At 34.4% G+C, this 26,149-nt stretch overlaps 1 protein-coding gene across 2 annotated transcripts; it reads left to right on the top strand.

Moving 5' to 3' along the window:
• The first annotated feature begins 310 nt into the window (after positions 1–310).
• On the top strand, positions 311–20,517 carry LOC136822116 (uncharacterized). 2 transcript variants are annotated; one of them, XM_067078338.1, is made up of 9 exons: positions 311–1,369; positions 5,965–6,022; positions 9,875–10,117; positions 13,931–14,163; positions 15,609–15,717; positions 16,045–16,148; positions 18,039–18,194; positions 18,400–19,764; positions 20,122–20,517. In XM_067078338.1, the coding sequence occupies exons 1-9, from the start codon at positions 431–433 to the stop codon at positions 20,194–20,196; spliced, it is 3,282 nt and encodes a 1,093-aa protein (XP_066934439.1). In that variant the 5' UTR covers positions 311–430; the 3' UTR covers positions 20,197–20,517. The 2 variants fall into 2 exon arrangements, with proteins under 2 accessions (XP_066934439.1, XP_066934440.1); XM_067078339.1 differs by lacking the exon at positions 311–1,369 and adding an exon at positions 4,036–4,323.
• The last annotated feature ends 5,632 nt before the right edge of the window (positions 20,518–26,149 follow it).

Genomic DNA, 26,149 nt, shown 5'->3' with positions numbered 1-26,149 from the left:
CGGAGCTGGGAACCCATAGGTTGTTTTAGACCATGTCGAACTTATCAGAGGAAGATATTTGTATTTGTCTTTTAACAAGCGTTGCACTCATTCGCATGTTTCCGACGTACTTGTTCTATCATCTTAAATCCACAAGTGGAACCAGTAATCTTTCGGTGCCGACACCTTTTATACCAATGCGGGGTACTGTATTTCACTGGCACCTATTATTGTCTACATAACATCATAAGGATTTCCCTAAAATGTTTCCATCATTTCCCTTTTCAAACAAAGAAATATATTGTTTGTATGAAATTACTTCTTCAGGTGAAATAATATTAAAAGAACAGAAAAATTCGGTATCCAGACAAGCCGATGGACACATGAAAATGGAATCGAAACAACTTATATAAATTCGAAACATATAAGATATTTCAGAAAATTTTACTCAATGGCGGCAAATACAACCATGATGCAAGGAGAAGTGCTCATGCGGCAAGGAATAATCGGCAACCGTGAAAAAGTATTTATCGAACTCAAAGAGAATTCAGATTTCATTGTTTACAATGATCCGTTAAAAACGTTGGAGATCTTTAAATTCAAATCTACAATCTGTTGGGTATCGTCAACTGCTGTGACCGAGAAAGGTGTATTTGTTATAAATGACAGTCAAAATTGTTGTGTGTTTTTCTTTGAAACTGGTACACAGAAATGTCTAGAACGATGGTTAGAAACGTTTCAAAACACAGGTTGGAAACTTTCAATAGCGGTCAACAGTAGTGATGATCAAAACAAGAAAAATAACAATAATGAACTGTATCAACATGAACCAAAACGAGGCAACCAATTACTTAATAGATCACATGACCAATCAATTTCATTCGATCCGTCCCAATTAAAATACGAGTCTTTATCATTAAGTAGTAGTTGTCATTTTAATGGCCTTGAAATGATCGATGGACACCATACAATAAACAACTCAACTGGAACTGTTACATTTCAGAATACTGGTGTTGTTGGTGAACAAGAAAGAAAACCCTCAATGGAGCGTTCTGTATCGTTACCGTCACTTTTGCAACCTGATTTTTTGACCCAAACGGCTACTAAAACGTCGAATAAAGATGGCGGTGGAGATGTGCTACAAACACAAGATATATCACAGAATGAAGTAAAGTTACGGCAGCCGATTGATGAGAAACAAGATGGATCTGGAGTTCGGTTACGAGCACAAAATAACCTTTATAGACGTTCGAATGCAGCTGAAAGTGGTTACTGTTCGAAAGAAAGTTTATTAATTACGGAAGCTGAAAAATCATTACCAAGCCCTAGCAAAAGCAAGCAATTCATTTTGGAAGTCCCTTATACGAACAACGATACGAACCATAGATTGGTAGGTGTTATTATTTCGGGTCCTTCCACTGGTTTAGTTAAGATGTATAATTCCTGAGGTATTATGAAAGAAAACATTCGAATTGCACAAGAAACGTTTCTTCAGATTGGAATCTTTTCTTCCAGAATAATGGACTTCCAGTTAAGTTATATTACCTGAAATTTCCTTATATGATGGGTTAGGGGGGAGGAGGTCTTTTTATACTCATGCTAACCAGGGCGATGAGCTACACAGTCCAGGTTCACTCTTTCCATCTAATCTTGTCGCAGCTTTGGGGTCATTAACAATTTTTTTTACATTCAATTGATTTACTATTTCATTTTGGCAAGCAGACCAACGATCTGTTCAAATGCGTTCTTAATTATAAAACAAATGCTTCTTTGATTGAAGTGATTCATTTTGAAAATAACTAAAAGTACTCAATTAGATCGGCATTTTCAATAAATATGTCTTTTTTTAAATAAGTTGTTTTTAAGAAAAACTATGCTATTTGTGCTCCATAATTAGTTTTTTGAGGGTATACTAGAGACTCTATCGCGCGGCTGAAGGATATACCAGAAAGTCCGTCGCCCGGCCGAAGGATATACCAGAAAGTCCGTCGCCCGGCCGAAGGATATACCAGACAGTCTGTTGCGCGGCCGAAAATGTCGACTATCCATCTTTTTCTATTTTCGCGCCATGGTAATAATGCTACTCTCGCTGGTTTTTAGTACGCAGACACATGTTTTTGTGATTTAGAGTTGAAGGATGCGTAAAACGGAACTTGAGGATGAAAAAGTTATCGGATTTATTGGCAAAAGTACTATGTCAATTAATTTTACTACTCTTTCGAAAAGAAATATTTTGCATGCTGCGCGTGCTGGTCCTACTGGGTTTTTTTTTTCGAATAAAACATTTTAAAAGATTAAAAGAAAAATTGATGTAAACAAAATTTCTTTCAATGACAGTGGTAGCCTGTAAATTAAACGAATGAATGACTTAAATGTTTAAGAAATGCGTACGTTAAAACCGTTACATTTTAAACCATGTTAATTCATTGTTCTATAGCTTCCTCTCATCATTAGTTCAAAGTAAAAATTTTTACACCGATTTCATGATAAGTTTTCCGGCTTTTAAATACTTGACGTTCAAGGTCGATTATATATCATTTATAGTGCCGTATAAGTAAGAATTGTCATCATAACGCGCCGTTTGGGTATAAAGAATCATATAACAAGATGCCATTGCAACCAAAATATAACAAGATTATAACGGTACACGCGAATAAAAAAAGTAAAAAGTAGAAAAAATCGCGAATACGTGAAATTCCTGATCGATGATGAAAACATTTATTATTCGCTGTAAACCTTTATCTTAAAGACCCGTGCCTTCATGGGACACGCAGGAAGACCTCAGGAATTTAATTCTTTTGCTGATAACAGTTCATGTTTTATCAACAAAATTCCGAAAAAAAATTGAATAAAGTTTTAAAGGGGGTTTCTTATTTTATTAAAATTAAAAAAAATTCTTACGAAATTTCCAAGTGTGATAACATCAATCAGGAAAACATTCATAATTCAATTTACCCAGTATACCCTATCCTCTCTTTACAAGAAATCATTATTTCATCCAGCTGTTTTGTTGTGAAATCTCAAACAGATTGATTTCCAGGGCTTTCCAGGGCTGATTGGATCCGATATAAGAATCCGGTAATAACACTGAGTATTGAAAGATTCGGATTCTGACCCCTACTGACGCTAAGGACCTACCTTGAACGGCCGTTAATGTTATGTAACGTAACAAAGTTCTTGGCACACAAGGGCCTCTGGAACTGATCGTGATTGTTTGCATTTTAAAATTGTCTTATGTCGAATCTTTTCGGGTGTTTACTCCATGCAGTGTTAATGTTATGTAAAATTTCAGTGCACAAACTTTGAACTGTTGGAACTGCATTCGTAATGTCTTTTATATAGTCCCAGTGGAATGAAAAGTCCCAAAAAGTCGGAAAATATTTCTTCTGTAGCCGCACCCATGAGAGAGTTTTTCTCGGATATTGCTTCGAAAGGCGGTAACCAACATAATTTCTTTCAGCGCCAAATATGAAAGATTACTCAATACTTTTTCAATTAAAAACGAAAATTTGGCCAAAGCTAATATCCGTCCATGAACAGTAATGAACATTGATAATCCAATATGTGACTCAAAAATCAATATATAACCGCCAAATGTCCAAGAAATGTTTTTTGAATGACCACAAAGCATTTATTTTATTATTCTGTGCGCTTTATTAGGTAGCCAATGATAAACAATTTAACCCCTGGAATGAGCAGTTAAATCACAATTAGATACATACATTACATTCTCTAAGATATATCAGACCATAAGAACAATGTCTTAGGCAAATAATTTACCATACCCCCCTTGAATTTCGAGGTGAAAAATGCCCCACGAAGTACTACTTTACAAGGGAGTGAGCCACGGGGGTTTGGATTGTTCAAATGCCTAAATTACCACACAAACGAGATGAGAACCTGAGCTTTACCTTCGACAAATCTCATATTAAGGATCTGGAAACATATTTTCCTATAAAAAATGTATTTAACGCAATACTTCTAAAAATACACATTTACGGTTCGCGAGTCAATTTATTCCGCTTAATTTAACCGCCAAACTTCATTTTTAAATGCGTCACTGTAATTTTCTTTTTTCACTAAGAATGTGATTTTTGGTTAGTAGGGTTTAGATACATCGGTTTGCCAAAGGTATTCTTCTTAATGACTCTGTTATGTGTATTGTTTTGATGAACGAAAATTGGCATTGGAAAATATATATTTTTACTTCGAGATCCAATTTGTTTGTGTAAATGATTGATTATTTTAGTAACAAAGTTTTGGTTTTGGAAGGCAGTGTTTTTGTAGTTGAATTGCATTGATATGCTTGGTGTATCAAGTTTTTATAACACTTTGAAACGAAAGGTAATTTTAATTGGAAAGCTCTATTCGTCCTAACTCATTGTCACTGGAAAAAGGTGCTTTAAAATGTTAATATTGTGTGCTTAATTGTAGGGGGGCGGGATAAGCAGGGGTACTCCAAATAAAAATCAACAAAATGGGGGGGGTCATAATTAAGTGCTATTGACCTGATTTTGTTAAAAATCCCTAGGAAAATGAAGGTTTTTGGCCAATTTTGGCACTTAGTAACATAAAGGTCGTAAAATGGAAGGGGGGGGGTCATTATATTAAAGTGATATGGGGGTGATTTTTTCCAAAAAATGTAAAATGACCCCCCTACAATTGCACACAAGAGTAATTTTGTAGCTTTATTGCATTGATTTCATATAGAAACCCAATACAACAGATCTTAACATTTGCTTTGCATTCTTACTCTCAAATAAAGTCCATGGAAATATGCAAAGGATAGGATGAGACCACTGACCTTTATATACCCTGGACCAAGCTTCTCAATCCCAGCCAAGCAAAATCTTTGATCGGAGTTTTTTGAAAATTGGCGGCCCTAATGGCGGCATTACTCCATACCGGTGTAAATGCATCGAGAGCGCTAGGTCTACTTTTCCTCAAATTCTTTTGATGATGTAGCGGCGTTAGACGTTAATTTTTAACACTGCAATGGCTTCTCCTCGGGTAACAATTGCAAATAAACTCCAATCAAAGATGGCAGATATTGCTTGGTCTAGGGTTATATAAAGGTCAGTGGATGAAACACTTTTTTCGAAATTCGATCAATGGAAACTGAAAATCAGAATTAACGACAACCAGAAGTATACTATGCCAGAAGCTAACGGAATTTTTAATGACATCCAAATGTTTGACGTGCTTTAAGAATAATATTGTTTGTCGACCAATCTCGTAATTTATTTTCGAAAAATACATAAAATCTTTTCCTTCCTAATCGGACGAATGTCAAACGTGCTCCAGTAACGTGTTGTGTTGCTTGTCATTATTTATCATACTCTGTATCGAAACATCTATAACTTGAATCGAACAATTTCATTTTGTCACTTAAATGAGTCTTGCTCTTTTTCGCTCAAACTCTCTAACCTTAGCATTCCAGTTATAGTGAAGTAGATAATCAATATTATTGAGAATGCATGCGATTCAATTATGAATATTACCAATATAATAATTCGAAATGCAATCAAAACAAAGAGCAAATGTTTTGAAAAAAATTATTTTGGTAAAGTTATAAACTATAGAGACCTAAGCAAGAAATCCTTGTTTCGTATGTATAACCCATTTCATGCTCGAAATGAATCATTGGCCATTTCACAGTCGCAAAGCGTAATGGGTAACCAGGACCACTTACCTATTGGTCCAAAGATTTTTACGTCTAGCCAACGGGAAGCCGTTATGGAGGCGCAATCAGTTCTGATTAACCATGATCTATTTCGACTGTGAAATGGCCTATTTTTCGACAGGACTGATTGCACATCTATTATGGCTACACATTGGGTAGATGCAGAAAAAGCCCAACAGAAAGTCGTTATCGAAACGTGGTAGTCTTGACACCCGATCTCGATTCCTCTCGACCCTTAGATTGCCTATTTTAACTAGCCAATGATTCTAATATTTTTCAATTTCTATTTATTCTTTTTGTAGTCAAGCAGCAATTCATCAAGCGTCTTTGGAGAAGATAAACAATCGCCAACACCTAATGGTATGTTTTTTTTCTACATGAAATTTAAAATTTTTCAAATTTAAAAATCTTTGGAAAGTTATCTGACATTACATCACGGACCCAATAGCTGATTGGCTTATCGTCACTTGCAACTGATCAGCTTTTGGGTCCGTGGAAGACATTGCAATGGTGCATATCATGAATTAGCCTATTCCATACCTTACACAAGATCTTTAACTTTAGATCAATTAATGCGAATGTTGTAAGTTGTCATTACAGTCGACGCTCTCTTATTCAACGAGTAGAACGTTACGTTTATGCTCCATTATTCGATCATTTTGAAAGTAACCGTCAATAAGAAACTCTCATAAACGACACTTTACTGTTCGGCACTCCCCCTTATTCGATGAAAATTCACTTCACCTTGAAAATCGAATTAGAGAGCAAATGTATTTTCAAAAGCAAAGTTTGGAAAAATGTATGATGTTAATTTATTTTTATCTTGGCGCAAAGTATTGAAAATCGTGTCAATTACTTTGATTAATTATTGAATCTTTGGCAAATAATTGCGTTCTTTCATCGTTTTCAATGCTGACTTAGTAAATCTTCATACTAAAATAATCTTTGTCATTAACAAAATCGAAACTGAAAGTATTTAACGAATTCGAAAAAAAAAGAACCGCAAAGACGTGTTTGTATCAGTTTCAATAAAATCAACTAATTGTTGGGGTGGAGCTATGAATTTAGGTGTCAATGATCATTTTATTGGTTATGTGGGCAGTGGATAATATTTGCCGGAATATTACTTTTTTGAGACTGGTGAGAATGAAAAGTGTAAGATATTCATATATCAACCAGGAGATTGGTTTCAAGTTTACTAACAAATTCTCAAACATTTTAACGTTATTCAGCCCTAGTAAATTCGAGCCCAGACCCCCTTTTATGAAATTTTTGATGCAGTCATTTCTCTGGGAATGGTAAAAATGAAAAGTGGGAAGCATTACGTATATCAACCCTAACGCTACAAGGAAATTGGTTTCAAGTTTTCTAAGATGAGATTAAACAATTCCTCAAACATTTTGACGTTATTCAACCCTAGTAAACTCAAGTCCAGACCCTTTTTATAAAGTTTTCGATGCAGGGGTTGATTCATGTATAGTTTATGATATTAGAGCCTTGATACATCATTATGGAAGCACGCAATTCCAATATTTTAAATTTTTTTGAACTCTAATGATATTGAAAAACTTTGAAAGAACACAAATTAGATAATTTCCGTTAGTTACTGTCAAATTAAAACACCAATAACGCAGTTTTAACCAAATAGCTTTAACAATCAATATGAAAGCTACATCTTTACAGCTTGTTTCGTTTTTTTAATGACCAGGGGAGGGCGAAATGGATTAGTTTTAATTTAAAATTTAATAGGTTGGGAGGAATAGTTAATGATGTAACATGAACCGCCATATTAGCTGTAAAACCATAAAATGGCAATTTTGATGTTGTGGTGCATATTTTTATAAGGACAAACTATATAAGAACATAAGGCTTCAATAGCCAAAAAATTAAGAACATTTTAAGGCTTTGCAGACTCTAAAACACCCGATTTCTTAGGAAATTGGGTAAAAATACTATTAAGGAAAATAAGAACATCAAAAATTTGATGTTTTTATAAAAAAACGTGTATAGGCATTTAACCACCATATGATAAATTTTATATTTCTCCAACTTCTCTTACTTGTTAATTTTCGAGAAAAATGTCTTTTTTTGAAGAGACGTAGGGCAAATAACGACTGCACATTTGGGAAAAGCTGGGCAATCTGTATTGACAAATGTACAAAAAACAGCATTTAGTCCTCTAACATTAATTACAGTTGACTCTGTCTAATGCGAACATTGCGAGAACGCATTGTTCTCCCGTCTTGATCGAGTATCGTTGCTATACACCATCGGTTCTGTGTGTCGCGAACATAGGATCGGCAAAGTCTGATAAGCGCGATGATTTCCCTATCCTAAGATAGTGAATGCTGTCCTGGGGTTGGGCCAATTCCCCATGTGGGATGGTACATCTCTCTCTCTCTCTCTCACTCTGTCTAATTCAATCTTTAAGGGACCAAGAATTCGAATTAGAGAAAGACTCCAAATATAGAAAGCATTTAATAATAATTTTCAGATGAAGGGATCAATATTCTAATTCGACTTATAGAAATATTCAAATAGTAGAGGTTCGAATTAGAGAAAGCTGACTGTAATTAATAAGATTAAGATAAAGTAAAACGGTTTAAAAAGTTCAGCTCATAAGATTTTTAGTAAGTAGAGAAGTGCTCCCTTTACAAAACCATTGAGGTATTTTCATTTAACAATGTTGCATGATCTGCGGCTTAATTTAGCCAAAAGTAACGTTTTTAAGAATTTGATTTGCTTTGACAAACCAATCGTTATGGTCAAACGGAGACTCGAGCCTTGTCGCCAAATGGAAATAAATATTTCAACATTGTCTCCAACTGTTTCCTTGTTACCACAGTATACACGTTTTTTTTTATAAGAACAAACTATATAAGAACATAATGCTTCGACCATAAAGTTAAGAATATCCCAACATCCCATTCAAAAATTTTGGATGTTCTAATAAAAAAAAACGAATAGGTGGGAACTAAGAGGGTTTTAATCTAATGAGTTGATCAATATAAAATTTGATCAAATTACTTATAGGACCATATCAAAATGATTTTGTTGCCAAATGCATTGATGGATCGGAATTCTCTTATTCGTTTATTCCCCTTTTATGTTTTGCCTCATTTTCTATTTCATTGTTCATAAATTAGTTTTTGGCTTTAGATGCTAATTGCTTTTGATACATAGAAAATATTTTGTCCTAATTAACGGATACTTTATGATTGTAAAACTGTTTATTGAAAATCCTTTTCTCTTACCGTAAAAACCAAAACGAAATCGAAAAACTTTAATGATAGCTACTCTTTCAATTAACCAGGGATAGAATTTTCGACAACAATAAATGTTATCACCACTAACCTTTACATGCACTGGCCAAACAAAATATTTGATAGGAATTTTTTGAAAGTGACACCCTTATGGTACCACTACTCTGACTAAAGCTTTGACGAAACGGAAAATTTTATTTATTTATGAAACGACCCAAATCTCAATGGTAGCCACTTTTCTGGAAATTCCGATCAAAGATGGCGGATATAGCTTAGTTTTCATTCAGGGTTTATAAAGTTCAGTGTGTTTATAGCATCAAAAAGCATCATTAAAGGGGATTGGGCCTGATTCCTTTTGTGTATTTTACAATTTGAGAGATGCAGTTTACCACAATGTCGTTAGCCTATCATTAAAATCCTATAAAGTATCTCTTTAGGAGATTGTATCCGAAAATTGTTGAAAGAAAGAAAATTTTGTAAAAATATGCGAGCTAGAAATAGAAACGAATTGATTGCAAAGATTTCGTTCCACTTTCGATTGATTATACAAAATGAGAGAGACAGTTGAAAAGATAAGATCCAAATACCATCAAAAATCGTACAATTTCCCTCTGGTGATAATTTTTGTTTCGAAATTCAGATATGGTTTCTTCTGACTCGCAATTTCATTTTAAAGTACTGCTATTATTTTTCTTGAACTTTGGTCATTTAGGTTTATTTAGCTTCTCTGACAACAGGATGCCAGAGCTGAAGCTCCAAGATCGCTCTTTGAAAATGAACTAAAAATTTGACCATATTTCGTCGATAGATTTCAAGACGATTCCATTTTTTCCCTGATTCGTTTTTGATTTCGAATAATTGATTTCTCGTTGTTATGAACGTGGACAAAGCGTTGCCTGCCGTCTGGTAACAAGTTTCACCATAGATTCTTCTCTTCTCTTCTTAACAGGGCTTAAAGAATCGCAAAAATATTTTGTCAACAACAGCGACCACAATGGAATCGGTACGCTACATCTTGACGAAGAAGAAGATATTTTCGATACTAAAGGAATCATTCGTGAAGCAGCTATCAACCATTTTGATCAGGAGAATGAAAACGAGGCCACGCCCAAAATGGAAAAGAAAGCATCTGTTAGTCAACTGTTCTCAAATATCAAATCTAAATTTGGCTCAACATCGTCAAGGAAGCGAGGTAAGATTTTAGTCCCTATCTTTAAATATTTAACATCTGAGCCTTCCAATCCTGTCCCACTGTTCGCATGACTTTTTTATCTTTCTTTTTTACTTATCGACATGAAAAGCTAACTGGGGTACGGTTCGTCAGCCGGTGGAGGACCGGCTTGGTGGACTGGTCGGATTTTTAGAAAAGAAGTTATACCCAATTCTCAACCTAAAAAGTGGCGAAATTTTCTTTTTTTCAATTAAGAGGTATTACGAGTTTAACATATGTTTTTAGAGCAAGAAAAAAGGAACCCTGACCAGCATTACTTTCCACGAGTTGACTTGTTCGGCTAGAAAAAAGGAAATCAAAATCTACTAAAGCACTTTAGAGTAATAGTACTAGTTATAACTTAAAAGGATTTAATGCGGATTTAGAAATAACAACAAGGGTAAATGACCATTATTCTATGAGTCAAATAATTCCTAAAGCCGCTTTGGAATTTCTCCTTCTAGTCTCATGCTTGAGCTATCATTCTGAGAGACTTAAGTCTTTATGCAGTACAAAAAATACGAGCAGTAAAAGACCTTAAGCCGGCGGGGGGGTACTTATAAGGGGATGGGACCTCCAAAAACCGACTGATTTTTGCTGAAAAGGTGATCCTTAGGGAGACTTTTTTGGAAAATGTTCTTTGATTTTAGGGATCTTTTTTTGCCTTTGAACTTTGCTGATAAGAGCCACGTGATATTTTTGTAAAAATATAAAAAATGTTCAAAATTCCTTGGGTTTTAAAATTCAATACACAGATAAAAATACCCCGAACCTCATTTCATTTCATCATTGACATAAATCTTAAGTTTTGTTAACGTAGATTATAATCTAAGCTTCACCAATACTAGATCTACGATAACTTGATTTAAATATGTTTTGTTTTTTTTGGAATTTATACTATTTACATACATACTCTTAGGTGCCAAATAAACGGGGCCCCCCGCTTGTTAATTTTTCGATTTTTTTCCAACCCCCCCGGACGTTATTAGGACCCCCCCGTTTATTAATTTTTGAAAAAATTCCCAGCTCCCAAAAGGAAAGTTTCTTGTTTTACTCTAAAAAGCCTAAATTTAGTCCATTTTGACCCTTTTTAGGGTTTTTAAAAGTCCATTTTCCAACCCCCCCGTAAATTAGGTCCCCCCGTTTATTTGATTTGAAAATTTTTTCCAACCCCCCCGTTATTCGAACCCCCCCGTTTATTTGGCACCTAAGAGTTTTAAGAGTTTCTTTGCAAAATTTTGCATTATCAGTGACAATCAAAAATATTGATCAAGTATCGTGAAAATTTCTGCTCGCGAAAGTAATTGCATCTCAAGCAATTAGAATTAAAATTCGTTCAGATAGAAATTTTTGGTTTTTCAATTTGCAAGTTAGTTCTATTAAAAATGTATCATGTCTCTTTAATTGTAATTTGAAACTCTAAATTAACCTTTTGAAATCAGTAGTCAGCAAACCCAGATATTAAAATTCGTTTATTATTAAATTTTCCGTGTACAACAATTTGCAAGCTAGTCCCATCAAAAATGTATTATGACCTTGTTTAGATTCAATTTGGCCTTAATTTTGTTCCAACTGAATACCAAAGGTGATTTTAAGTACTGTCTAATCATCTGAATGCCTCAAGTCAGCAAATTTCATGATTATTCAGCAAAAAAAATTAAATTGTAAAACAATTAGCAATGAGCATTAATTTTGGGATATTTTATTTTTTTGCACTTTAAAAATTGGTACTTAGGAACCGTTAGTTCCCTATTGTTGTATGTATTTAATTACTTTTGACCGCCAATTTCGCAATTTTGGTAAATTGAGTTGATTTAAAAGATACAACTGGTCTCAGCATTCAGCCGAAAATGAAAGAGACAAAGTTTTAATTATCTTTTGACTTAGGTGTGGCCAATTTAATTTGTTGTTTTACAGGCCAAGCTACCCAAAAAAGAGGGTCATTCGATCGGCCAAAAAAAAATAAAAGTAGAATTTTGCATCTCTTAAAAAGGCAGCAAAAACTATTATATCTTTACAAAAATGCTCGAATTCATGGATAACATGAAAAGTTTAATATAAAGTTCTCAAAACCTTGGAAAAACTACCAAAATTTTGAAAAGTAAAGCAATGAAAATGAAAATTTACTACCAAAATCAATTTTATTTTTACTTCGATTTTTGGAATTTCAGGGTCTCTCAGACCCGTAAAACGATTAATCAAATTGGTCTCACCTTATCCTATTTAATTTGTGGAAATATATATAGTTCGCAAAAACCTTAATTTCTACCATTTATGAAAGTGTATGATAAGAGCGTGGCACTACCCCATCCTAAGAAAGACTATTTTGACTTTTTGTTGTTTTTTAACCCTTAGAGAGACTTGAAAAGGACACTCGCTGTCCACACATACCAAGCAAATGTTTTTGCCTCTTTGACTACAGAGCTAGGGAAAAAACCTACCCTACCTTACCCAACCCCATGCATCAGCCGGGAAAAGCGTACCCCTGTGTCACAGACCCGCTGGAACCCCATCCCCACTGGAAAATTCGGTAAAAATTTTGTCTCCGGCAGGAAAATACCTGCAATTTCAGCCCCTCCGGGAAATTGACTTTTATTTCATCCCCGCTCAAAATTTAATGTTTAAAAATTGCACTCCAAAACCATTCCCAATGGATTTTTTAACCTTGAAATAATAGAGTCGCTATCACTATTGGGATTTCAATAGGACTGTGAGACAGGGGTGTTTTACATAAAAATAGACTCCGGATAAAATTAGATATCTCATGAAACAGGAAAAAAGACAAATCTATTAATCTCAGGGTGCCAGTTTTATATGGTATCCACCTTGAAACAAATAAAGTGCCCATCATCAACGCGTCAACGGAAATTCTTAAATTTCCTGTGTTTGCAGCAAGCACTGATCAGTTTAAAAGTGCACCCGCGAGCACTGCTAGTTTATTAACGATTTAAAGCAAAAGCAATTAAAGTTATATCATCAAAAAGTCATTAGGGAATAACCAGAAATATTTTATGGCCTACACATCTTAGGTCGTTAAAATTTACAACATTGATGTTTTATATCAAGTGAGAACAATGGATAATCAGAGAATTCGCAAACATCACAATAAAAGAAACTGTACAACTTTTTAATGATACCATAGGGACGTAAACTTCCTGCATTAATTACCCTCATTAAAATTAAAATACCACTTTAATACATTGTTTGGTTGTGTTTTTAAAAATATAAAAGGAAAGCGCGACACTTGTTTGACACATATATAAACAGTTTTTAATCCAGTAACTTTTGATCAAAGAGTAGTGTATGGTGGTGTAGCGGGGGAAGATTTTTGAAGATTGTTTTTTTTTGGAAGTTTTGTTGTTTTTGTGTTTTGGATTATGGTTCAGTTTCCAATTTCAATGAGAAAACGTAATGTTTTCAAATCGAAACGTAAATATTCGATAAGTGCTAAAAGAGGTAATGAGACTTGAAAATTTTAGAGAAAGTTGAGCTTAATTGTTAAGTTCTGGACTTTTGTTTCTTGCTGGACTTTTGCTAGATTTTTGCATTTTTCAGTCAGTATTGCTTGTCTGACTTAAGTTGTGTTTGAAGCACAATCTTGGTTCTACAACCACATCACCGTGACTTTTCCTGTGGATTCGCGGTGAAACATTTCCAATCTATTGAAAATTTAAACTTATTTAACAGTGAATTGTTCAAACAAATAGCTTTTGACTTGAAATTTCAAGGTGCTTTTAACGTAAAAAAATGTTTAATAGATTTGTTTTTAAATTTTCCTCTTTATTTTGTGTTCAGTGAAAAAGACGACCAAGTCTTTCACCAGTGATGCTTCATATTCATCACGACTTCTTTGGAAACACAATGGCGAATGGTTGGATCGATGGTTTAATTATACTGATGGTATTTTGGCCGGTTACAAAGATCCTACGACTGCAAAACCAGCTGAAATTTCTATTGACGTTCGAACGTGTAAATTGACAACGTTGTGTCACCGGCAAAGTATCGTGAAAGATTTAAACCTTTTTCAGGTGAGATTAATGGCAATGTCTTGATTTTTAACCTTACGCTTTAAGCATGATATTAGATTTTTTTAAGATTTGGGCTAAAAGTACCAAATTAGGAGCTAACCGGGTCATATGGTTGATATCTAAACTTTCGAGATTTTTACGATAGCACCTGGAGGATTCTAAGATTAATTAAAAGTCGAATTTTACACCCTTTTGAAAATCAAAATCTAATTTCAGTCCTCGTGAGGGTTGTACACATGAGAAAGAAAGGGTCAGAATTACATTTACTTAAAAAGCTTAAAAAAGAAAGGTAGCATGCTTTGCATTGCTAGAATGTGATTACATGAATATCTCCCTTAATGTGTATTTTGAAAACACTTCGTTTCATCTCTCAGATTTCTCAAAATACATATTGCTTATCCGTCAAGACAAATCTTCAATAATCTTGTTAAAAGCTGAAAGTACTTTCCTCCAATTTACTCAAAATTACCCCATTTTTTCATATATTCTTAGCGGTGATATTTCGTATAGATAGTGGATATTTTCCCACCCTTTAGAAAAAAGTTTTCTTCTTTCTAATTTGCGAAAATTAGCTCGTTTCTTTTACTACCAAAAGGTAATTTACCAAATTTTATCGATTGCTCTAATAAGTTAGTTGGAAGCAAATCAATGTTTTGATTTAGACCGATAAAGTGATTTGTTTTTACTTTTTCATGCAAATTTGATAAAGCTAAATTTGCCTCTTTTCTTTTCGGAACAAGTTTCACTAATGAGCTTAACTTGATTATAAATGAATTTTTCTTGATTTTTCTTAATTGAGAAATATGTTGTTTACATCAAAGCAAGAGGAGAGTTCATGATATTAATCTAAAGTGTTATTCCAAATTAATCTTTGAGGGTAGTACTATGATTATCTAAGATTAGTTTAGTAAAAGGGTCACTTGAATTGTTAGACACCTTTGACATACCCCTTTTAATGAGCCCACTTAATGATTTTTCGAGGTGTTGTCGACTTGTACACCCTTTGCTCAAAGGCTCACTGGGACCTGTTCCCACTGGAAAACAATTGGCCAAAACATCTTCCCCAGTAAAATTAAATTAACCTTGATTTTTGTCGTCGCTGAAAATAATCAGATGATATTGTGCGATTTCTTTCAACCCTACTGAATTTTCTGGCTCGAAAAAAAAGAGGAATTCAAATCCCCCAAAAAAGCATAGGAATATCAATCCCCATCGAGTTTTAGTCCGTTATTTTTACCCCCACTGGCTGAAAAGATCCGAACGGATCTGTGACAGGACTATGCCTGCGATCTACGAATGATGAATATTAACTGGCTTTTCCAAATATATTCCGTACCCTCCCCCCTCCCCCTGTTGAGGAGGTGTTTTTTTTAGGTGCATCCCCATGGAATTCCGGAACAAAAATTTCCGAATCTGATAAACTTTACCTTATACATTGCTTTCAGTTAACAACACCAGACGAATTATCACACATTTTCATCTCGTGGAATGAAGATCAATATAGATCATGGCTTGAATGTCTTTCACTAGCAGTCGAACTCAAAGATGAATTATGTAAGTAAAAATCCAGGGGGGGGCAGTCAGGCAAATTGACCGACGGGTATGTAATCAAAAGTTGAGGCTGTATTCTAAGATTTAGCCTTTTCGAAAACAATTTTAGTTTCCTTTTCTGGACGTGAGAATCGTGTATTTTACATGGTTAGCCTAACTATTTTTCACAGGTTTCACGGCTGGCCAACTCGACAATCTATGAACTTGATATGGGACTTTGGAAGGAACGAAAATTCCAACTGTTATTAAGGACACTGACTTCTTAGACCAATCTCCAATTTAATCATCTTTTTAAAAGTAAAAATAATCACGATTCACTTTGTTTTACAGATGGTTTACGTTTCGAACACCCAACGAACGGTTTTTGCATTGAAGATACTGGAGAAACAGATATCATTCCATACGTTCGTTCACCTGAAAGCGAATCTATTAAGGTATGTTTACACTTTGATCGGGAGAATCGAGGTAAATCAGGGATTCATGGGACAACAGGTTATTTATCTTAAAAGTAGCCGAAATTTAGCCTGCATATTACAGTACGTAATCTCTTCAATTCGAAAAGGATTTCTGGCCCCTTCAGTTAACAATGCCTTATAAACCTTACTCCATAACTCGAAATTTCCATAATTCGAACAAATTTGTGTTCCCCGTGCGTTTTCGAGTTATGGAGACTCTACAATGTTGGACTTCACGCTTTTAAGGAAAATTTTATCCATAAAACGTCGAGATTTCTCGTTGTGAATGCGAAAGAAAATAAGAGTTGGTTACAGGATAACTACAAGTTAGAGAGTCACGACTCGATCACATGCGAAAACACTAAACATTTCAACCTTGATAATTAACCAATCAAATTTCTATACGCAAATGAAATTCTCGTTAACTCTTCAATGAAACGTGAAGGTTTTTCTATTAGAGGCGCCGGAAGAGGGTGGGATAATTAACCAGAAAATTCTTTCCATTTTTTGACGCCAATTCCTCTAAATTTAAATCATGGGTGTTTTCTGATGCGTTTTGAGCAATCTGCTTTTAATTGCGTCAAGGATAGATCGAACTTGATCGTCTTTTTTTATTGTATCGATTACTGATATTGGGCGCAAAGAATTTTTTCCTATTTATGTCCGGAAATATTTAAAAGCTGAAATTAAGATTTACATCAGACCATTAATTTATTTACATCTAATCTGTGCATGTCTAATGATCGATCCATGGTAGAAGATCACCAATTTCCGAAATATCTTGCTATACAGAGATAAAGATGTGATTCATCTTGTCGGTCAAAAAATCTAAACTATTTCTGATATTTAATTTTCAACTAAACCTTTGATACATAAAAATGATAATTCATTTAGAATTGAATTTATCTATTAAGAATATACACACCTTAAGCTCTGCAGTCTCCAGTTGTGTTTTAAAATGTCACAAGGAATACCAATTACATTTGTTATGCCTTGCTTAGCAACTATCGAGTCTATGGTATCCCACAGTCCTTTGGGTTAAGGTTATTTACGACTAAGAGATTACGTCTAAGAATTTTGCTTCTGTCACCAATTCTCTACTCCATGAAGTTAAGTGCTTCAAAATATTTCAGATCACGGTTGCGCAGGAGTTGCGAAGGTGTAATCACCCAATCAATACAAACTATTCACTACCATTAATAATACTTGTATGTAAAATAGGGATTTAGTCGCCCCCTCTAAGTCTTATCAATGGCAATCTGAACTTAGCAATGTTACCAAAAGCTCTTTAGATTGAGCACTGTTGGTTTAATAATGACCATTCATAGCCTAGCCACAAATCAGTGGTAACCTTAGAAACCATTTGAAGAATGCAAGTCTTAAAGGAATCGCTATATAAAGTATTAGAACCAGCCACATCATTTCAACATTCCTCATGCCAAGAGAGATTCTATTTTAAGCTATCTGCCGGTTTTAAATGTCAATGCGGCTTTTTCTTACTAATTACCGCATAATTACGGTACTATCAAATCCTTAAATTACCTAAATTACTGGAAAATTAGTACATATACCACAACTTTGGCAAAAGTAAACAAATTGACTAGTAACAAAATGACAAAATTGACAAAAAATTTGCCAATATGACATGCTTCCTTGTTTATGTATTGTTATTCAGTTTGCATTGCCAGACATTACCAGATATTCCTTAGGGGGCCAACCCTTATGCTCCATAGCATCTTTCGCCTGGCAAAAAAGCTTTTTCTGATCCCTGTATTTGTTAGTTTAACACCATTACTCTTTTGTTTTTCTAACATTTGTCCGCATCATAAATTATTCAGTTAAATTGAAATCTTTTTCTCTCGTTCCTAGGTAACGACATCTTCGTCATCCGAAGCGAGCGGTCGAAGTGGACATCACGGCCGCGTGGACAGTATTGACAGCGGTAATGATGGAGACGAATCAGGGCTAGAATCCTCGCTTAGTTCATCCAAAAGAATGACTGATATAAGACGCGCCAAAAGCGAGGTTAGAGATTGTTATATTGTAATTAAATTATAACTTTTCTAAAGATTCTACAGACAGTTATTTTAAAGGCGATTCGAGATTCAATCCGGTCTTGTCATACCAAAAGACTCACTGCATTCTATTCAATAGCTTCTAATTAAAAATCAAAAACAGTTTGGTTAACATGTGTTAATAAATTTTAAAATCCTTATTTTACATTTCACAGAAAATTGACAAAAAAATCAGAGGACCTCGTATATCCGAAGGTGAACTCGTCAAATCGAAATCGACATCCAAAATCGATTTATTTCGAAAGTTTTCGCACGAATCAACATCGACAGATAACGATGTTTTATCGCCTACAATCGAGTTTAACGGACACCCGCTCACTGCAAGTTTGAATGTTCCTACGGAGATCGGAAAGAAAAAACAGCGTGGTTCTTTTATACAGAAGAAATTCGGATTCTTCGATTCAAAATCGAAAAAAGACGATAAAGTATCGACTCCGACAATAGACAATAGTAAACGGGTTAATTCGAAATCGAGTTTATCAAGTCAATCGATGCAATCGAGTAATATGGCAGTATCACCTCCAAAGGACATCGAGACTAGCGATAATCATTCGTATAAACGACCTAATTCGTTAGATATATCGAGCGTTTCGACGTTATCGACATGGGAAGGTTTCGGCGGGGCTCAAACACGTTTTAAGAAAATGTCGTGCGGCTCCGAGGATGATATGAGCTCAACGTATAGTGCACCGAGTGTAATCGATGATAAAGTTAGCGAGGACGTCGAAGATGCATTACGTGAAGAAACTTTATTACGTAAGCGACGTAATTCACTTACGTTAGAGCGGACACAGATTGTGTCGAAATTAGACGTTTTACGTGAAGCTGATAATTTGATAACGAACACAATAAATAATAATCTGAATCAACAGAATTCGTCGAAAAAACATTCGAAAGTAAGTTTTTCGAGTCAACCCATAGAAAAAACGGAAGAGCTTGTCGTAGACAGTGAAAAGAAGAAAGCTAAAATAACATTGCTCGAAGAAAAAATCGATAATATCGATTGCGAAATCGAGGATATTGATAAACGGATTTTTAACCAACGTGTTTTGGCTAGCGATGATAAGCAGTGGACTCAACAAAAACATTCGAAACCATTTACAAAATTAAGACTTAATCCAAAAACCAGAGCTTTGTATGATATGAATTCACAATCATTTGAAAGTCTATCGAGCAGCGCAAGTCGCGAGAGTACGATAAGCCGAGGCGATCACATAGACTCATCATCAAGACCCCCGGTTAAAAACCATTTCATAAAACCAAAACCAATACAAATCCCTAAGACTCCGGATAGCGAAGACGGGGGTCATTCTAACTCATCATGGAATGGTATGGAAGAACTCATGATAACTGCTCAACGGTTAGAAAGTACATCTTCCAATGGTACAGAGGAGATCAAACAGTCATCCCCTGTTGGTATATGGAGGTCAAAGTCCTTAGGATCTGTCGAACTTCTTAAGAACAAATCCATGCGAATGGATATCAACCAAAATAATACTTCAGCATCTACTATTATTGAGGTTAGTGTTCACTTATACCTTCTTTACACAGTAAAAGATCTCAAAAAGCAGCAATCTATTGAAAAATTTCAGCTTTGCACTTTCAATTTATAACAAAAAGTTTCCCTATAGATTTTATTCAGATCATTTGATCCTGCAATAACGCCTACCTCGATTCCAAGCCGGTTTACAACGTTTCTCTAATGATAACATCGTCCTTATAACGTTAGATGGACGTTGAAACAACCTTATGTGTCAGCTGGGTTAGCGACTGCTGTAATTATAAAAGCATTTTGTAACAATTATTTTTGTTCGTCCGTTTTATATTTTACCTTTGGTATGAAAGTTAAAAGTTTGTTTCTTTTTTTCTTTTTGTAGGACTTTGAAAAGTTTTCCGAAATGTTGACCAATCAGAGTAAAGTAAAACAGCCACAACAACCAATTGACGTTTGAAGAAAATTGGTATCAACCAATCAAAATGGCACAGTAAAATCATGTGATCATTGTTCAACCAATCAATGAACGAAGTTAAGTCACGTGACTTTACTTTTAGCCAATCAAAACGACGAAGTTTCCTCAAACGATAAAAACCAAAAATTGACCTCTGCTGCGACTGCATTAAAATATATTTTAAAGATATTGTTATTATAGTTTTGTATATTCGCGTTCAGTTTATCGCTGCTGTAAATAGAATTTAATCGCTTTTCTTATACAATTATCAAAAAAAATACATATCACATTTATCAGAAAAAATGATCAAACTTTGAGTATCGATATTGTAAAATTATCATCAGTAATATGAGATGACACCCGGGGCTGGCAAGATATGGAGTTATGAAGATATGAGCAGATTTTACTCAAAGTTGTCAAACTCCCTGAGAAGATTTTCTAAATTATTTGTTTTTCTTGCCTACTAATTATATTACCTCAATTTTGGGAAATTTTGACACGCAGTGACGGGCTCCTTTCAAGTTTTTTTTGACAAGACTCTTCAAAATGGAATATCTGTCACATGAGCTTACCCCATCCATGTAATACCGGATATTGGCCCAATTATTGAGAATTTTATAATGAAGTAAGATATTAGCGCTAATTAATAATTTTTTGATGAAATTTGAAAGAAAAAAAGGAAAAAAAGGAAAAAGAGAAGGTGAACCGCAGGAAATCCGGAATATATTTTATTCGCATAATTTCGATGGGTTTTACGCTAATAAAAATTTTCCACTTGTGGTTTTTAGAATAAGGATTATTTTAATTAACGAGCTAATTACGCGAAATGAATCATCGCACTGGCTTCAAAATTTGTAAAACTAAATTTGTAATTTTGACTCATCTTTTAGAAACTGAATCGTCTATCTTTCAGTATTTGGAAAATAATTCCAAAAACCTTTATTTGAGCGAACCCAGGTAAATACAAAATTTGACTGCGGTCGATTCAATACACTCTTCTCGAGATGCATTAATTTATTGCTGTCCTCGTTTTCAAACAGATTTCATTGCTATAAAATTATACATTTAAACCAATTTAAATTCCCAAAAGGCAAACATTAACTCTAAAACAAAAGTACTTGAAATTCAAAATGTACCACGAGGTGTAAACAACACAATTATGTGATTTTATAGCAATGAAATCTGTTTGAAAACGAGGACAACAATAAATTTATGCATCTCGAGAAGAGTGTATTACTCAATTTTAATGAATAAAACTTAACCATTGTTATATGAATTTCCATAACAAGAAATAAATCACAGAATCGCAAAATTATTGTGCTATTTTCCATCCGCAGTTAGACTGGAGTCGTTTATAATGCGTGTAATACTAATAATACCAATACTACTAATAATAATACGGGATTTAGTTTGTATAAACGACTGGAAGAATCCGGTGTTCCAGCCTTATAGATACAGGGGCTAGCTACGCAGAAACTTGCGTAGCGAGAAAACAATTTATCAAGCAACAACAAACTCTCAAACCGAAATCAACTCAAATGAAAAACTTTTAATACACAAATCCACACATATTTTTTTTCTCAAGAATTATTTTGAGCAGGAAAAAATTATAATTGCAATATTGACACTTTTCTTTTGTTTGGAGTTAGTGCACAAAGGTTTCTAGACGACTAAAATTGTTCCATTCATTACTTTTTGCTTTATTTCTACTATGTATAAAGTCGTCTAGCTTGCTAGACTAATCCGCAGTGAGTTTTTGTCTTGAAAACGATGGAGTTTTAATTCCAAGTCCTAATAAACATGGGAATATCGGAATGTAAATCTCCATAAACTTTTAATCTGTTGTTTATACCCCCGCTGGCTGAAACAATCTGGGTCTGTGTAAGAAGGTGTCGTTGAAAATATTGATTCGTTACATGCAGTTATTCTGTAAAGCCTTAAAATGTTCTCATAACTTGTTCTTAATATTTTGGCCATTGAAGCCTTTTATTCTTATGTTCTTATGTAGGTTACTCTTATAAAAAACGTGTATCATATAATTAACAATCATTGTACAGAGTTGACTTTGATCCCTTTGTTTGACAGGTATAAGAACAAATGGATATCGTTTTATAATTTTTAGGTTTTTAATTTGGTCAAATGACTAGAAGAGCTAGAAGAGACTCTTACCTAAAATGTCAACAAAATCATAAGGACCTATTCAATTTTCATTTACCATTTTTTTGAGGACTTTGGTGTCCAAATTTCAAGAACCCTTCTGTTTACTTTCCCATAAGATTTTCTTTATAAAACATTCGGCACGCGATTTTGTAAGTTATATATTGTATTGTCCCGGGGGGGGGGGTACTAGGGCAAGATGGGTTACGGGGATGCTCCGCTGGTCAGGGTACCTTTTTAACCTCCACGAGTCCCAGGTAGGGTCGCAAAAACACCCAAATAGAAATATCAGTCCCTCGTAGGGTGCCTATTTTTGGAAAATTTGGGGAAAAAGTAGAAAATTTGGGAATTTCAGTCCCATTCAGTGTCACTTTTTTCGCAAATTTCGAGTCCCACGTAGGGTCCATTTTTCGAACGTCAGCGGAGCACCCCCGTCGGTCGACAAGGGTAGTACCCCCCCCCCCCCCCGGGGTATTGTAGTGGAAAAATAGATTTTTATATAATGATAGAAGTTAATTTAGTACTACGTTCCGATATGCGGAAATTGTATTTAGATTTACTAGCGAACAAAAACTACCGTGAAAACCATAGCTTAGCCTTCTATGAAGGAGACAGACAGTAAGAATTTTTATTGCGTACGTTTCAATCTATCTCCGTCCGTCTTTTAGAAATTTTTTGAATTTAAATGTCCTACCAATTTGGGTACTCACCAAAAAGGATATGAAAGATTAGAAAAACTTTGATCAAAAGCATTTCACGCATTTCAGTTTTTCCCCAGTGTTTTATTAGTTCGCTAGAATTCAAAACTGGCGACAAAATCCCCAATCTCGTACAAAGATACCGTGAAAACCACAGCTTAGCTTTCTCTGAAATTAAGCTGTGGAGACAAACTGTAAGAATTTCATCACGCATGTCTCAACCACATTAATATCCAAAAAATCGAAAAATGAAGAGCAAGCTCAAGCAGATTATAAAATTCCCTATTTCCAGTTATTTAAAACTTTTCCGAGACCTATAAAAATGATCGAAACAAGTTTCCTTCAAAAGAAATCTTTTTTCCGACTCCCCAGTTTGTAAAAGTAATTAAATAGTCATTAAAGTCTGTCTCAAAATTATGTGGACACTTAGTCTTTGAGCATTATCGCAGCACTCACAAAATAATACACTGTTGGAAAGATATTTTCAAGGAGAATAATCTAAAAAATAAAAGATTTTTGAAAAATTGAAAAATGAAGAAGAAAAAAAAAAGAAGATAGATGCAGACTAATAAGTTTTCAATTCTCTAAAGCTATCTTAATCGACTCCTGATTTAATGGGCACAGCTTTCGTCTAAGATCCTGGATGATTGTCATCAGTGCTTTTATTTTTGTTGAGTGTGCGTTGAATGAAATCGGGATGTGTCTTCACAGCTTGCTGTATAATGTTCATTACGCTGTGATACTCGTATGGTAGTTTCCAGAGCCACTTGCACGATTTTTTTATTTTACTGATGACGGATGCAAATCGAGTTTGGGAAACATCTGGTGTTTTTTTTTCACATGTATTTTGGTGTAAAAGTTGCTACATCATTTTCAACAATCAGGACAGGCTCGAGCATATTAAGAATCAGTATAAAATAGAAATTCAATAAAAGAGTTGAAAAAATGTTGAAATTTTCACGTCCCACTGAAGTATTTTTAAGTACACTTGAAAAATGTATATTTTAGGAAATGGCGTGATTGACAGCTGACAAATAAAGATAATTTTTTTGTGATAGCAATGTTTATTTACCGGCTTTTTGTTAACATTTCTGGCTCGGACTTTCCTCGGGTAAAATTGGGTAAAAAAATATATTTTATCTTCTCACGCATGTGTAAGATGGTCCCCAGCTGCCACATAAAGTTGTTTCAACGTCCATCTAACGTCGGTAACACTCATCAGCTTAAAGACTTGAACGTCGCTTTGGTACTTTTTTGTCCATCCATGGTCCATCCGAGATGAAAATTCAACTCAATCTGGATGTCTGACAAAATAATATTTCAGCCTAATTTTTCTGCATATAAAAGTCATTGTGAAAGACTTTGGAAGGTACCGTGAAAAGCACAGCCGAATTCATATTCCGACCTGTGTCGACCAATCCTAATTCTCTTCAGTGCACAATCAACGCAGAGAAAAGTAACCATGACGACAGTCCAATATCTTGAATGAAGTTCAAAGTTGATATTTCTATTCACGTGGTTGAAACACAACTCAAAAATGAGAGTCAGTGATAGATAATCATAACATAAATTCTGTCTATTACTTCGATTCCATTGAAGTAACATTACCATAATTAATAGTTTAGTTATACATTTGGGTAACATGTAGAAGATTTCTTTTAAAAGAAACTCATTTCAATTACACTTGGAGGTTTCTGGGGAATTCGTTAATAAAGTCTGTCTCGAAATAATTTGCAGCTGGAGAAAAAAATGGCTGTAACTTTTGATAGAATTCGAATCAAGTTGCGGTTTCGTGCTCGTTAAAAAGATATTCGTGAGTGGAATATTATCAAGTAAAAAAATTGAGAAAAAAAAGGAAAATGAAAATGAAAAATGAAGAAGAAAAAAATCAACTTCTTGTAGAAATGTGGTATAATTATCATTTTCACAGGAGTGACTCTTCAATCTTAGATCATCATCACTGTGAAAAAATTTTTCAAAAATATTCATTTAATCAAAAGATATCAAACAAAGTTTATTGCTGGTTGATCGACAAAAGGCAGGTTTTTTCGTTTTTTTTGTCGTTTTTTACTACTTTATAGAGTCAACCAGCAATAAATTTTGTTTGATATCTTTTGATTGAATGAATATTTTTGAAAAATTTTTTGACAGTGATAACGATCTAAGATTGAAAAATCACTCCTGTGAAAATGATAATTATACCACATTTCTACAAGAAGTTGATTTTTTTCTTCTTCATTTTTCATTTTCATTTTCCTTTTTTTTCTCAATTTTTTTACTTGATAATATTCCACTCACGAATATCTTTTTAACGAGCACAAAACCGCAACTTGATTCGAGTTCTATCAAAAGTTACAGCCATTTTTTTCTCCAGCTGCAAATTATTTCGAGACAGACTTTAGTAAACATGTATACTGATACATTCTGCTAGACATTAATATGGGAAAATTCTATACTGTATATTAATACGCTAAAACGTGTGTGTTTACAACGTTCTGTAAAAACATTTCGAAAATCTAACAAAGCTCTACAAAGCCTCCTCTTCATGGCGTTGAACCATCGTCTTTTTGCACCCCATTCAGTTTTCCTACCACTAGACTAACTTTGAGACACCAATATACTATTTTCTTTACAGCAACATTGGAGCTGGATGGGTTAAAATCAACCTTCTTCACAAATATAATTTTTGCTTTTGAAGATTTCTTATTCAGATCAGAGGAGTTTTAATCTTTGATTTTTTTCTACATTGATTAGATTGATACATATGCGCTATAAAATTTCTATACTTGGTCGTTGGAGGTTGATACTTTTCTTTGAAAACTAAGCCTCTGGTACTCTGGATATTTGGAGGAAAAAAAGTTAGCAAAGATGAATTGCTCAATGTCCTCTAAATTGAGTTAAAAAATCAGATGTTTATTTCTAACATTAAGGTACGTAAAAACCTATCTACTCCTATGATTCTTAGAACGGTTGAAATCAATTTGCCCATCCGACATTCGCCTGAATTTTGTAACAGCCCCTTTACTTTTGTGTCAGTTTGATCTTCAATGGACTTGAAATCGTCTTGATGTACAGTAGAGCCTCGAACCTCTTTAACTCGA

Source organism: Clytia hemisphaerica, unplaced genomic scaffold, assembly GCF_902728285.1.
Source record: "Clytia hemisphaerica strain Z4C2 unplaced genomic scaffold, Clytia hemisphaerica genome assembly, whole genome shotgun sequence".
Lineage (NCBI taxonomy): Eukaryota > Metazoa > Cnidaria > Hydrozoa > Leptothecata > Clytiidae > Clytia > Clytia hemisphaerica.
This window is presented reverse-complemented; position numbering and strand designations above follow the sequence as displayed.

Coding starts and splice junctions, on each gene's coding strand:
- LOC136822116 (XM_067078338.1), top strand. CDS start 431: ATGGCGGCAAATACAACCATGATGCAAGGAGAAGTGCTCATGCGGCAA. Junction 6,023..9,874: donor ACAATCGCCAACACCTAATG/GTATGTTTTTTT, acceptor TCTTCTTAACAG/GGCTTAAAGAATCGCAAAAA. Junction 18,195..18,399: donor TAAGACGCGCCAAAAGCGAG/GTTAGAGATTGT, acceptor TACATTTCACAG/AAAATTGACAAAAAAATCAG.